This window comes from Oncorhynchus mykiss, chromosome 12 (assembly GCF_057628025.1).
Source record: "Oncorhynchus mykiss isolate SJ-2025 chromosome 12, ASM5762802v1, whole genome shotgun sequence".
NCBI lineage: Eukaryota > Metazoa > Chordata > Actinopteri > Salmoniformes > Salmonidae > Oncorhynchus > Oncorhynchus mykiss.
In genome coordinates this window covers 18,362,251-18,376,139 of record NC_143033.1, presented here as the reverse complement: position 1 = coordinate 18,376,139, position 13,889 = coordinate 18,362,251, and the positions used below count along the sequence as shown (strand labels likewise).

Sequence of the window (13,889 nt, the reverse complement as noted above, 5' to 3'; positions counted from 1 at the left end):
AGACTTGGAGATCTACACTATTTTTTTCTGAGGTCTTGGCTGATTTCTTTTGATTTTCCCATTATGTCAAGCAAAGAGGCACTGAGTTTGAAGGTAGGCCTTGAAATACATCCACAGGTAAACCTCCAATTGACTCAAATGATGTCAATTAGCCTATCAGAAGCTTCTAAAGCCATGAATTTTCCAAGCTGTTTAAAGAAACAATCAACTTAGTGTATGTAAACTTCTGACCCACTGGAATTGTGACAGTGAATAATAAGTTAAATAATCTGTCTGTAAACATTTGTTGGAAAAATTACTTGTCATGCAAAGTAGATGTCCTAACCGACTTGCCAAAAGTATAGTTTGTTAACAAGAAATTTGTGGAGTGTTTGAAAAACGAGTTAATGACTCCAACCTAAGTGTATGTAAACTGCCGACTTCAACTGTATAATATATCATTCTAACCTCTGTACACTTATATACACAAAGTTTTCTACCCAGAATTCTGGACCTTTATGGCACAGTAGTAAGACTAGTGCACTTGCCATGGTTGCAATAGCAAGGTAATTTAATAGGATCTCTATGGTTTTATCATACCATTCTGAATGTTTGTGTAAAATGGTGCAAACATACATGCATACACAGTAGCAGTCAACGGTTTGGACACACCTACTCATTCAAGAGTTTCTTTATTTGTACTATTTTCTACATTGTAGAATAATAGTGAAGACATAAAAACTATGACAACACATATGGAATCATGTTGAAACAAAAAGTGTTAAATCAAAATATATGTTATATGAGAGATTCTTCAAAGTAGCCACACTTTTCCTTGATGACAGCTTTGCACACTCTTGGCCTACTCTCAACCAGGTTCATGAGGTAGTCACCTGGAATGCATTGCAATTAACAGGTGTGCCTTCTTAAAAGTTAATTTCTGGAATATCTTTCCTTAATGTGTTTGAGCCAATCAGTTCTCTTGTGACAAGATAGATGGTATGCAGAAGATGGCCTTTTACGAAATAGGACTAAGTCCATGTCATGGCAAGAACAGCTCAAATAAGCAAAGAGAAACAACAGTCTTTACTTTAAGACATGGTCAGTCAATACGGAAAATTTCAGGAAATTTGTTTCTTTAAGTGCAGTCGCAAAAACCACCAAGCGCTATGATGAAACTGGCTCTCATGAGGATCGCCACAGGAAAAGAAGACCCAGTTACCTCTGCTGCAGAAGATAAGTTCATTAGAATTACCAGCCTCAGAAATTGCAGCCCAAATAAATCCTTCAGAGTTCAAGTAACAGACTCATCTCAACATCAAATGTTCAGAGGAGACTGGGTGAATCTGGCCTTCATTTTTATTTATTATACCTTTATTTAACTAGGCAAGTCAGTTAAGAACAAATTCTTATTTTCAATGACGGCTTAGGAACAGTGGGTTAACTGCCTGTTCAGGGGCAAAACGACAGATTTGTACCTTGTCAGCTCGGGGGTTTGAACTTGCAACCTTCCGGTTACTAGTCCAACACTCTAACCACTAGGCTACCCTGCCGCTCATGGTCGAAATGCTGCAAAGAAACCACTACTAAAAAGACACCAATAAGAATAAGAGACTTGCTTGGGCCAAGAAACATGAGCAATGGACATTAGACCGGTGGAAATATGTCCTTTGGTCTGATGAGTCCAAATTTGAGATTTTCGGTTCCAACAGCTGTCTCTTTGTGAGACGCAGAGTAGGTGAACGGCTGATCTCCACGTGTGGTTCCCACCTTGAAGCATGGAGGAGGAGGTGTGATGGGGACACTGTCAGTGATTTATTTAGATTTCAAGGCACACAACCAGCATGGCTACCCCAACATTCTGCAGCAATACGCCATCCCATCTAGGGCTGGGCAGTATACTGCTTTATTGCAATATACCAGTATTGATGTATGGACCATGAGTTTTTACTTTACCTTCTATACCAGTATTTGAATGTTTGGTTTGTTAAATGTGATACGCAGTGTATAACGCCCATTTGTATAGTTTACTTCACAACTTGAGTTATATCTCTCCACTTTCTCTATGCCGCTTCCCAAACAGACAGCCACGCCCCCTGTCACTCAAGGATCGCATTTGGTGTTCCTCAACTACCGGACACTTGTGTTCAGTCTGTATGGTCAATGCAGCATATGCAACACTGTTGATGACAACAATGCAGTTGTCACTTGCTTCTTAATTTAAATCTACTAGGATTCTATAATTACATTATTAGCTTTTGTTTCTTACATCTGCAAACAGATAGTTTGTCTTTTCTTAGCAAGTTGTTCCTAAATCGTGTTAGCCGCTGATGCTAATCGCTAGCTAGCTAATAAAATGTACTAAGAGCAAGCATAATTATCTATACAGCCTGAAAATACCAGTGATTGTGTAGACCTAAATCAGCATGTTTGTGCAACAGTGTCTTCTAAATTAAAGAGGTAAACGCAAAGCAAGAATATGTTAGCTACATGAAGTAGCTTAGAGAAAACATTCAATGTAGCCAAAGATTATAGGGTCCTTTAGGAAACAACTATCAACACATAACACAATAACAATAACTCCTCCCTGGTATTTTCATTCGTTGTCATGTCAAACACTATTAAAAGTGCCCACTATTATATTCCAACTACATAATTAGAATAGACATTCTTCCCATGATTCCAACAGTTAACCCAAGTGTTTTGCTCTAAATCGCAAGTCAAATTGCAACATTAGGTTAAAAATAAGGCCCAGATTACTTGCCCATATTGTGCATCCCTATGTGGCAGTGTGGAAATGACCTCAAATGCATACATTTATGAAAATTAGGACTTTTTTGCATTGAAGTTGAACAGTATAAAGCAATAGGAATGGAGAGAGATTAATTGAAATCACTTAGAATAATGTGTTGCCACCCTAGGGTCATGCACTACTCAAAGAAAATGTAGAACTTTTATTATTAAAAAACATAAAATACCATCATATTTTATCACCCAGCCCTAATCCCATCTGGTTTGCGCTTAGTGGGACTGTGATTTATTTTTATTTTTTTCAACAGGACAATGACCCAAAACACCTCCAGGCAGTGTAAGGGCTATTTGACCAAGAAGCAGAGTTATGGAATGGTGCATCAGATTACCTGGCCTCCACAACTACACGACCTCAACACAATTGAGATGGTTTGGACCGCAGAGTGAAGGAAAAGCAGCCAACAAGTGCTCAGCATATGTGGGCACTCCTTCAAGACTGTTGGAAAAGCATTCCATGTGAAGCTGGTTGAGAGAATGCCAAGAGGGTGCCAAGCTGTCATCAAGGCAAAGGGTGGCGACTTTGAAGAATCTCAAATTTATTTTGATTTGTTGAATAAATTGGTTACTACATGATTCCATGTGTTACTTAATAGTTCTGATGTATTCACTGTTGTTCTACAACATAGAAAATAGTAAAAATAAAGAAAAACCCTTGATGAGTAGGTGTCCAAACTCTTGACTGGTACTGTATATACAGTATATGCGTTTGTACACAATTTAAAACGGAGAGCATTCAGAGCAACATCATTGATGACTTCCAGTTTTTGCCTAAAGTTTGGCTGAAAGTTCCTCCCATACAGCTTTCCTACCAACACCTGAATCAACATGATGTAATGTGATATAAGGCAAATGAGCAAACTGTCTGTTGAAATCATAGACCTTATGGTTGAAATAAAGAATACAAAACTTTCAAGTAAATAGTGACCAATCAATGACCAGAAATAAACGGGGGCGTTACCTTGGTTGAGGTTTGAGAGCTAGCTAACTAATGGGTATGCCAACTTCCTCATTCTGATGGAATGACAATCCACCATATATCATAATCGACAGGACAGATAGCTAAACGCGTAGTTAGCAAGTGATTTGTTAGTTATTAAACTAGGTTGTCAGTATGTAAAACTGCCTAGTTTTTGTGTCGTGTTCCGGTGTGAAATTACAAGCCAATTAACTAAGGGCCTCTACTTGTGAATGAATGTCTACAGTGGCTAGCATTGCTGTCCAACAGCCGTGTGCAGCTCTTGGAAAACGAATAATTAGCTAATAGCTAATTTCGATAGCATCGCATATCACTGCCATATAACGTTAGCCATAGCGAAACGTTTTTTTGTAAATAATGTACATTATTCTGTGGCGATACTGTAAAACATGTATGTTTACGGAACTGTATAGACAACTTAGCTAGCTAGCATACGCTCACTTTACGTTAACGCTAATAACATAACTCACCTTATCTATCGGCGCTGGGCGGTGTGCGGCCAAAGAGCGCGCCAGGGACAATACAGTGTTGAAATAAAAACCCCTCGTTCCTACTCCTTTTGCAGACATGTTTACGAATCAAGACAAACGGGTAGTAAGAACATTATACAGCTTTTACCGCTGCGAAGAGGACAAGTTAACACCCAACGTTGGTGCCTAGTAGACGGCCGTCACTAGTTACCACAGCCACAAGGTCTTAATTATGGCTAAGCCCCGCCTATTTCCAATAGGGTCCCGGAGGGTCTCTATGCTGCCACCTACTGATATGTAAATCTCAGTGCACAGCATCTCTTAGGAAAAGTGGGGGCTTTCGAAACTAACCACATAAAAAGTGGGGGTTTCGAAAGGGGCCATGTAAGGAGAAGTGGGGATTTCGAAAGGAGTATTTTAACACTAGAAGCGCTGGGAATTCCATAACTACTAGAACCGCAATGACTTGATATTTCAATTATATATTATTATTTCAAATATTTAAGTGATAATGTCCGAGAAGCCGGTGTTTGGAGGATATATTATCACGGGTGTTGTTATGGGCCAATATATTCTCCAAACGGGTTACCAACATATTCAAACAATGATTTACATATTTTCAGAGACAGACAGCAAGGTTTATACAAATCTCCGCTGTTGAAAACTAAATGTTAGTCTAAAAGAAATGTGAGATCATGTCTAAATGCTTTTTATAGTGGAGATCAAGTTTATAAATTGCCTGGCTGGGCTGATGAGACAGGGGATTGCGGTGGTAATTTGTGGAATAGACACCGACTGGAATGCGGTTTTAACCCATCAGCATCAAGGATTAGACCCACCCGTTGTATAATCAATAATAAATCATTCATTCTAAAATTAATGCATTTTTATGTTAAAATAAATTATAACAGACCTTCCCGGTGGCGCAGGGGTCTAAGGCACTAGCAGCTAGCTGTGCCACCAGAGATTCTGGGTTCGAGCCCAGGCTCTGTCGCAGCCAGCCGCGACCGGGAGGCCCATGGGGCTCCTATGGCGGACAGGGCGCAGTGCACGCCGACCAGGTCGCTAGGTGTACGGTGTTTCCTCCGACACATTTGTGTGACTGGCTTCCGGGTTGGATGTGTGTTGTGTCAAGAAGCAGTGCGGCTTGGTTGGCTTGTGTTTCGGAGGACGCATGGCTCTCGACCTTCGCCTCTCCCGAGTCCGTACGGGAGTTGCAGCAATGAGACAAGACAGTAACTACTACCAATTGGATACCATGAAAAAGGGGGTAAAATAATAATAAAAAATAGATGTAATTTAAAAAAATCATAAACTTCAGGACACCAAATGTAAATTGTCATCATTTAGAAAATGTATTGATTGATCCGGAATTGTTCTCCTGCAGCACAACCCATTCCTCACTGAGTATGGCTATATGGGCTGCAATGCAGGCAGGCAATTTAGTAGCCTTTCAATTTTTTTGGGGGGGGTTATATTGTTCTAAATGTAAAATATGTAGGCTTATGTGTTTACTGTGGTAGGGCATGTGTTTGATGTCTTCTAAATGAACATGTTGATTTCATTGGCATGGAGCAGCAAATAGCCTGGCTAAGCAGCACATATCATATCATGCACACATATCATGCAGCACATATCATGTTCTTTTGAAATACATTTTCTTAATATAATACTGTTTTTATGACACTCCTAAACAAAATATGAATGTATTTCTTTGGGACTACATACAAAACAAGATTAAATTAGCCTACCTGAAGACATTTTTATTTAATTTATTTTATTTAACCTTTATTTAACTAGGCAAGTCAGTTAAGAACAAATTCTTATTTACAATGACGGCCTACCAAAAGGCAAAAGGCCTCTGCAGGGACGGGGGCTGGGATTAAAAAAATGAAATGTAAATATAGGACAAAACACACATCACGGCAAGAGAGACAACACAACACTACATAAAGAGAGACCTAAAGACAACAACATAGCAAGGCAGCAACACATGACAACACAGCATGGTAGCAACACAACATGACAATAACATGGTAGCAACACAACATGGTAGCAGCACAAAACACGGTACAAACATTATTGGGCACAGACAACAGCACAAAGGCGAGGAGGTAGAGACAACAATACATCACGCAAATCAGCAACAGCTGTCAGTAAGAGTGTCCATAACTGCTCGTTCCAGTCGTTAGCGGCAGCGAACTGAAAAGACAAGCGACCCAGGGATGTGTGCGCTTTTGGGACATTTAACAGAATGTGGCTGGCAGAACGGGTGTTGTATGTGGAAGATGAGGGCTGCAATAGATATCTCAGATAGGGGGGAGTGAGGCCTAAGAGGGTTTTATAAATAAGCATCAACCAGTGGGTCTTGCGACGGGTATACAGGTATAGAGTGCAGTGATGTGTCCTATAAGGAGCATTGGTGGCAAATCTGATGGCCGAGTGGTAAGGAACATCTAGCTGCTCGAGAGCATCCTTACCTGCCGATCTACAGTGCCTTGCGAAAGTATTCGGCCCCCTTGAACTTTGCGACCTTTTGCCACATTTCAGGCTTCAAACATAAAGATATAAAACTGTATTTTTTTGTGAAGAATCAACAACAAGTGGGACACAATCATGAAGTGGAACGACATCTATTGGATATTTCAAACTTTTTTAACAAATCAAAAACTGAAAAATTGGGCGTGCAAAATTATTTAGCCCCTTTACTTTCAGTGCAGCAAACTCTCTCCAGAAGTTCAGTGAGGATCTCTGAATGATCCAATGTTGACCTAAAGAACTAATGATGATAAATACAATCCACCTGTGTGTAATCAAGTCTCCGTATAAATGCACCTGCACTGTGATAGTCTCAGAGGTCCGTTAAAAGCGCAGAGAGCATCATGAAGAACAAGGAACACACCAGGCAGGTCCGAGATACTGTTGTGAAGAAGTTTAAAGCCGGATTTGGATACAAAAAGATTTCCCAAGCTTTAAACATCCCAAGGAGCACTGTGCAAGCGATAACATTGAAATGGAAGAGGTATCAGACCACTGCAAATCTACCAAGACCTGGCCGTCCCTCTAAACTTTCAACTCATACAAGGAGAAGACTGATCAGAGATGCAGCCAAGAGGCCCATGATCACTCTGGATGAACTGCAGATATCTACAGCTGAGGTGGGAGACTCTGTCCATAGGACAACAATCAGTCGTATATTGCACAAATCTGGCCTTTATGGAAGAGTGGCAAGAAGAAAGCCATTTCTTAAAGATATCCATAAAAAGTGTCGTTTAAAGTTTGCCACAAGCCACCTGGGAGACACACCAAACATGTGGAAGAAGGTGCTCTGGTCAGATGAAACCAAAATTGAACTTTTTGGCAACAATGCAAAACGTTATGTTTGGCGTAAAAGCAACACAGCTGAACACACCATCCCCACTGTCAAACATGGTGGTGGCAGCATCATGGTTTGGGCCTGCTTTTCTTCAGCAGGGACAGGGAAGATGGTTAAAATTGATGGGAAGATGGATGGAGCCAAATACAGGACCATTCTGGAAGAAAACCTGATGGAGTCTGCAAAAGACCTGAGACTGGGACGGAGATTTGTCTTCCAACAAGACAATGATCCAAAACATAAAGCAAAATCTACAATGGAATGGTTCAAAAATAAACATATCCAGGTGTTAGAATGGCCAAGTCAAAGTCCAGACCTGAATCCAATCGAGAATCTGTGGAAAGAACTGAAAACTGCTGTTCACTTAATGCTCTCCATCCAACCTCACTGAGCTCGAGCTGTTTTGCAAGGAGGAATGGGAAAAAATTTCAGTTTCTCGATGTGCAAAACTGATAGAGACATACCCCAAGCGACTTACAGCTGTAATCGCAGCAAAAGGTGGCGCTACAAAGTATTAACTTAAGGGGGCTGAATAATTGTGCACGCCCAATTTTTCAGTTTTTGATTTGTTAAAAAAGTTTGAAATATCCAATAAATGTCGTTCCACTTCATGATTGTGTCCCACTTGTTGTTGATTCTTCACAAAAAAATACAGTGTTATATCTTTATGTTTGAAGCCTGAAATGTGGCAAAAGGTCGCAAAGTTCAAGGGGGCCGAATAATTTCGCAAGGCACTGTATAAATTATGTTTCCGTAATCTAGGGTAGGATGGTCATCTGAATCAGGGTTAGTTTGGCAGCTGGGATGAAAGAGGAGCGATTAAGATAGCGGCAACCATGTCTAGTTTTAACTTTAGCCTGCAGCTTTGATATTTTTATTTATTTAACCAGGTAGGCCAGTTGAGACAAGTTCTCATTTACAACTGTGACTTGGCCAAGATAGAGTAAAGCAGTGTGACACAAACAACAGAGTTACAGAAGGGATAAAAAAACATACAGTCAAAGACACAATAGAAAAGTCTATATACAGTGTGTGCAAATATAGTAAGATTAGGGAGATAAGGCAAAAAATAGGCCATAGTGGCAAAATAATTATAATTTAGAAATTAAACACTGGAGTGATATATGTGCAAGTACTAATTTTAAAAATTACTCTCTCCAGAAATAAGTCTCTCACTGTTGCCGCCTGCTACCGACCCCCCTCAGCTCCCAGCTGTGCCCTGGACACCATTTTTGAATTGATCGCCCCCCATCTAGCTTCAGAGTTTGTTCTGTTAGGTGACCTAAACTGGGATATGCTTAACACCCCGGCAGTCCCACAATCTAAGCTAGATGCCCTCAATCTCACACAAATCATCAAGGAACCCACCAGGTACAACGCTAAATCTGTAAACAAGGGCACCCTCATAGATATCATCCTGACCAACTGGCCCTCCAAATACACCTCCGCTGTCTTCAACCAGGATCTCAGCGATCACTGCCTCATTGCCTGTATCCGCTACGGAGCCGCAGTCAAACGACCACCCCTCATCACTGTCAAACGCTCCCTAAAACACTTCTGTGAGCAGGCCTTTCTAATCGACCTGGCCCGGGTATCCTGGAAGGACATTGACCTCATCCCGTCAGTTGAGGATGCCTGGTCATTCTTTAAAAGTAACTTCCTCACCATTTTAGATAAGCATGCTCCGTTCAAAAAATGCAGAACTAAGAACAGATATAGCCCTTGGTTCACTCCAGACCTGACTGCCCTCGACCAGCACAAAAACATCCTGTGGCGGACTGCAATAGCATCGAATAGTCCCCGCGATATGCAACTGTTCAGGGAAGTCAGGAACCAATACACGCAGTCAGTCAGGAAAGCTAAGGCCAGCTTCTTCAGGCAGAAATTTGCATCTTGTAGCTCCAACTCCAAAAAGTTCTGGGACACTGTGAAGTCCATGGAGAACAAGAGCACCTCCTCCCAGCTGCCCACTGCACTGAGGCTAGGTAACACGGTCACCACCGATAAATCCATGATTATCGAAAACTTCAACAAGCATTTCTCAACGGCTGGCCATGCCTTCCGCCTGGCTACTCCAACCTCGGCCAACAGCTCCGCCCCCCCCCCCGCAGCTACTCGCCCAAGCCTCTCCAGGTTCTCCTTTACCCAAATCCAGATAGCAGATGTTCTGAAAGAGCTGCAAAACCTGGACCCGTACAAATCAGCTGGGCTTGACAATCTGGACCCTCTATTTCTGAAACTATCCGCCGCCATTGTCGCAACCCCTATTACCAGCCTGTTCAACTTCTCTTTCATATCGTCTGAGATCCCCAAGGATTGGAAAGCTGCCGCAGTCATCCCCCTCTTCAAAGGGGGAGACACCCTGGACCCAAACTGTTACAGACCTATATCCATCCTGCCCTGCCTATCTAAGGTCTTCGAAAGCCAAGTCAACAAACAGGTCACTGACCATCTCGAATCCCACCGTACCTTCTCCGCTGTGCAATCTGGTTTCCGAGCCGGTCACGGGTGCACCTCAGCCACGCTCAAGGTACTAAACGATATCATAACCGCCATCGATAAAATACAGTACTGTGCAGCCGTCTTCATCGACCTTGCCGAGGCTTTCGACTCTGTCAATCCCCATTTTCTTATCGGCAGACTCAGTAGCCTTGCCTGGTTCACCAACTACTTTGCAGACAGAGTTCAGTGTGTCAAATCGGAGGGCATGCTGTCCGGTCCTCTGGCAGTCTCTATGGGGGTGCCACAGGGTTCAATTCTCGGGCCGACTCTTTTCTCTGTATATATCAATGATGTTGCTCTTGCTGCGGGCGATTCCCTGATCCACCTCTACGCAGACGACACCATTCTATATACTTCCGGCCCGTCCTTGGACACTGTGCTATCTAACCTCCAAACGAGCTTCAATGCCATACAACACTCCTTCCGTGGCCTCCAACTGCTCTTAAACGCTAGTAAAACCAAATGCATGCTTTTCAACCGTTCACTGCCTGCACCCGCACGCCTGATGACCTATAGATGACCTGGAGCCAGTGGGTTTGGCAACGAATATGAAGCGAGGGCCAGCTGTCATGGTTGTCATAAGAACGGGACCAAGGCGCAGCAGAGGTTGAGTTCCACATATTTATTTCAAAAGTGAAACTTAAAGCAAAAACAATAAATCAATAAACGAACAACGAAACGTGACTACGTGGTGCACAGGCACAAACACAAAATAATATCCCACAAACACAGGTGGGAGAAATATCTACTTAAATATGATCCCCAATTAGAGACAATGATTACCAGCTGCCTCTAATTGGGAATCATACAAAACACCAACATAGAAAATAATATACTAGAATACCCCTAGTCACGCCCTGACCTACTACACCATAGAGAAACAAGGGCTCTCTATGGTGAAGGGCGTGAAAATCCCCCTGTTGAAGGATTTTTATCAATAATGACTAAATGATGTATACATTTAACATAGAATTATAACTAATAGAATTATATCCTCTCTGATGAAGAATATTTGTACATAGGCCAAGAGGAAGGGTTAACAGACAACTGTTGAAGGATTTTTATCAATAATGACTAAATTATGTATACATTTAACATAGAATTATAACTAATAGAATTCTATCCTCTCTGATGAAGAATATTTGTACATAGGCCAAGAGGAAGGGTTAACAGACAACTTGTGATCACTACGAAACTAACAACAGGAAGGATGTCTGGTCCCCAACCAGGGACGGGAGAAACCGTTGGGCTTGCAGTAGATTGTGTAACATGTGGTAGCATATGATAAGCAATATGTATGTGTTGGAATGGAATTGAAAAGCAGCTTTGTCATTGTCTTAGAGGAGGAGGGACATTTATGACGAAATGAGAGGTATATAAACCAATGTACATGAAATGATGGGTAGAGCTCTCGAGAATAAACGCTATTGGCCAATTTTGATGGCTGGTCTCTGTCCATTTTATGCAAATATGAACCCTTACAAATTCTTAGAGATGGACAGTGTTTTAATCGAATTGGTTAATGAACACATAAGAACTAAATTGATCTAACACCCCCCCCCAAAGGTGCAGACTCCGGCCGCAAAACCTGAAATCAAATGGGGGGGTTAGGGGGAGTGACTAGTGTCGGTGGTGGCTGGGCACCGGTGCAGAGGAAGGCTCCTGCCATGGAGCGGGACTGGGCGCCGTGCCTGGACTGGGCACCGGCGCAGAGGAAGGCTCCTGCCATGGAGCGGGACTGGGCGCCGTGCCTGGACTGGGCACCGGCGCAGAGGAAGGCTCCGGCCATAGAGCGGAACTGGACACTGTAACTGGACTCTGGACCGTTGACCCTCGCTGGAGGTTCCGGACCGTTGACCGTCGCAGGAGGTTCCGGACCGTGGACCGTCGCAGGAGGTTCCGGACTGTGGATCGTCGCAGGAGGTTCCGGACTGTGGACCGTCGCAGGAGGTTCCGGACTGTGAAACATCACTGGAAGCTCTGGACTGTGAACCGTCGCCGGAAGCTCTGGACTGTGAACTGTCGGCGGAAGCTCTGGACTGTGAATGCGCACTGGAGGCCTACTGCGTGGAGCCGGTACAGGTGGCACCGGACTGGTGACATGCACATCAGGGCGGTTGCGAGGAGGAGGCAAAGGACGTACCGGACTGGTGAGGCGCACTGGAGGCCTGATGCGTGGAGCCGGCACAGTTGGCACCGGACACCGTAGAGAAACAAGGACTCTCTATGGTCAGGGCGTGACACCAGCCAATGAGAGCATACAGTTCGCAGTGGTGGGTAGTATATGGGGCTTTGATGACAAAAACGATGGCATTGTGATAGACTACATCCAATTAGCTGAGTAGAGTGTTGGAGGCTATTTTGTAAATTACATCGCTGAAGTCAAGGATCGGTAGGATAGTCAGTTTTATGAGGGTATGTTTGGCAGCATGAGTGAAGGAGGCTTTGTTGCGAAATAGGAAGCCGATTCTAGATTTAATTTTGGATTGGAGATGCTTAATGTGAGTCTGGAAGAAGAGTTTACAGTTGAACCAGACACCTAGGTATTTGTAGTTGTCCACATATTCTAAGTCAGAACTGTCCAGAGTAGTGATGCTAGACGGGCGGGTGTGTGCAGGCAGCGATGGGTTGAAGAGCATGCATTTAGTTTTGCTTGCATTTAAGAGCAGTTGGAGGCCACGGAAGGAGAGTTGTATGGCATTTAAGCTTGTCTGGACTCTTGTTAACACAGTGTCCAAAGAAGGGTCAGAAGTATACATAATGGTGTCATCTGGGTAGAGGTGGATCAGAGAATCACCAGCAGCAAGAGCAACATCATTGACGTATACAGAGAAAATAATTGGCCCGTGAATTGAACCCTGTGGTACCCCAATAGACTGCCAAGTCCAAGATCCAGTTGCAAGGGAGCTGTTCAGTCCCAGTCCGGACAACAGGCCCTCCGATTTGACACACTAACCTCTATCTGAGAAGTAGTTGATGAACCAGGCGATGCAGTCATTTAAGAAACCAAGGCCGTTGAGTCTGCTGATAAGAATGCGGTGATTGACCGAGTCGAAAGCCTTGGACAGGTCGATGAAGACGACTGCACAGTATTGTCTTTTATTGATGGCGGCTATGATATAATTTAGGACCTTGAGCGTAGCTGAGGTGCACTCATGACCAGCTCGGAAACCAGATTGCATAGCGGAGAAGGTACGGTGGGATTCGAAATGGTCGGTGATCTGTTTGTTAACTTGGCTTTCAAAGACTTTAGAAAGGCAGGGTAGAATAGATATAGGTCTGTAACAGTTTTGGTCTAGATATTTAAAAAAAATGTATGACCCTCCTAAACAAAATAATAATGGATTTATTTGGAATTGTGTACTGTATATTAAGCTACATGGCTTTACAGACAGATGGCTGCTGCAAATCAATATGGTCTATTCCACTGTTAAATATGCATACGGTGACCGTCATGACGGTCAAAGTAGTGCTAGACTGTAAAATACATATGTGTAGAAAAAGTCAAGGACAGGTGGGTTCAAGGCAATATGATGAAACTTCCACCTAGCGATCAGAGTTCAAAACTGAGCTATAAAGTGTGTTGAGTCACTAGGGGCAGGGAGGAGACATCCACCCTAGAGAGCCTGTTATGCTGCATGCAAGTAAAGTGAGCTCTGAAATAATGAGTGTAATACTATCAGATAGGCCTATGTGGAGGCTGTGCTATTGCTGTGTTAATTAATTCATATGGTTATGTTGTTACTTGTGTTTGTTTTCTGTTATTGTTACGTTC

At 42.9% G+C, this 13,889-nt stretch overlaps 1 protein-coding gene across 1 annotated transcript in view; it reads right to left on the bottom strand.

Annotated features, from left to right (window-relative positions):
* Positions 1 to 4,470, bottom strand: part of LOC110537098 (phosphatidylinositol 4-kinase alpha) — a 45,943-nt gene extending 41,473 nt beyond the window's left edge. Inside the window, exon 1 of the mRNA XM_090191899.1 lies at positions 4,237 to 4,470. Within this exon, the coding sequence (XP_090048025.1) occupies positions 4,237 to 4,335 (99 nt within the window). The 5' untranslated portion in view covers positions 4,336 to 4,470. The remainder of the gene's footprint in view (positions 1 to 4,236) is intronic.
* Between the last annotated feature and the right edge of the window lie 9,419 nt (positions 4,471 to 13,889).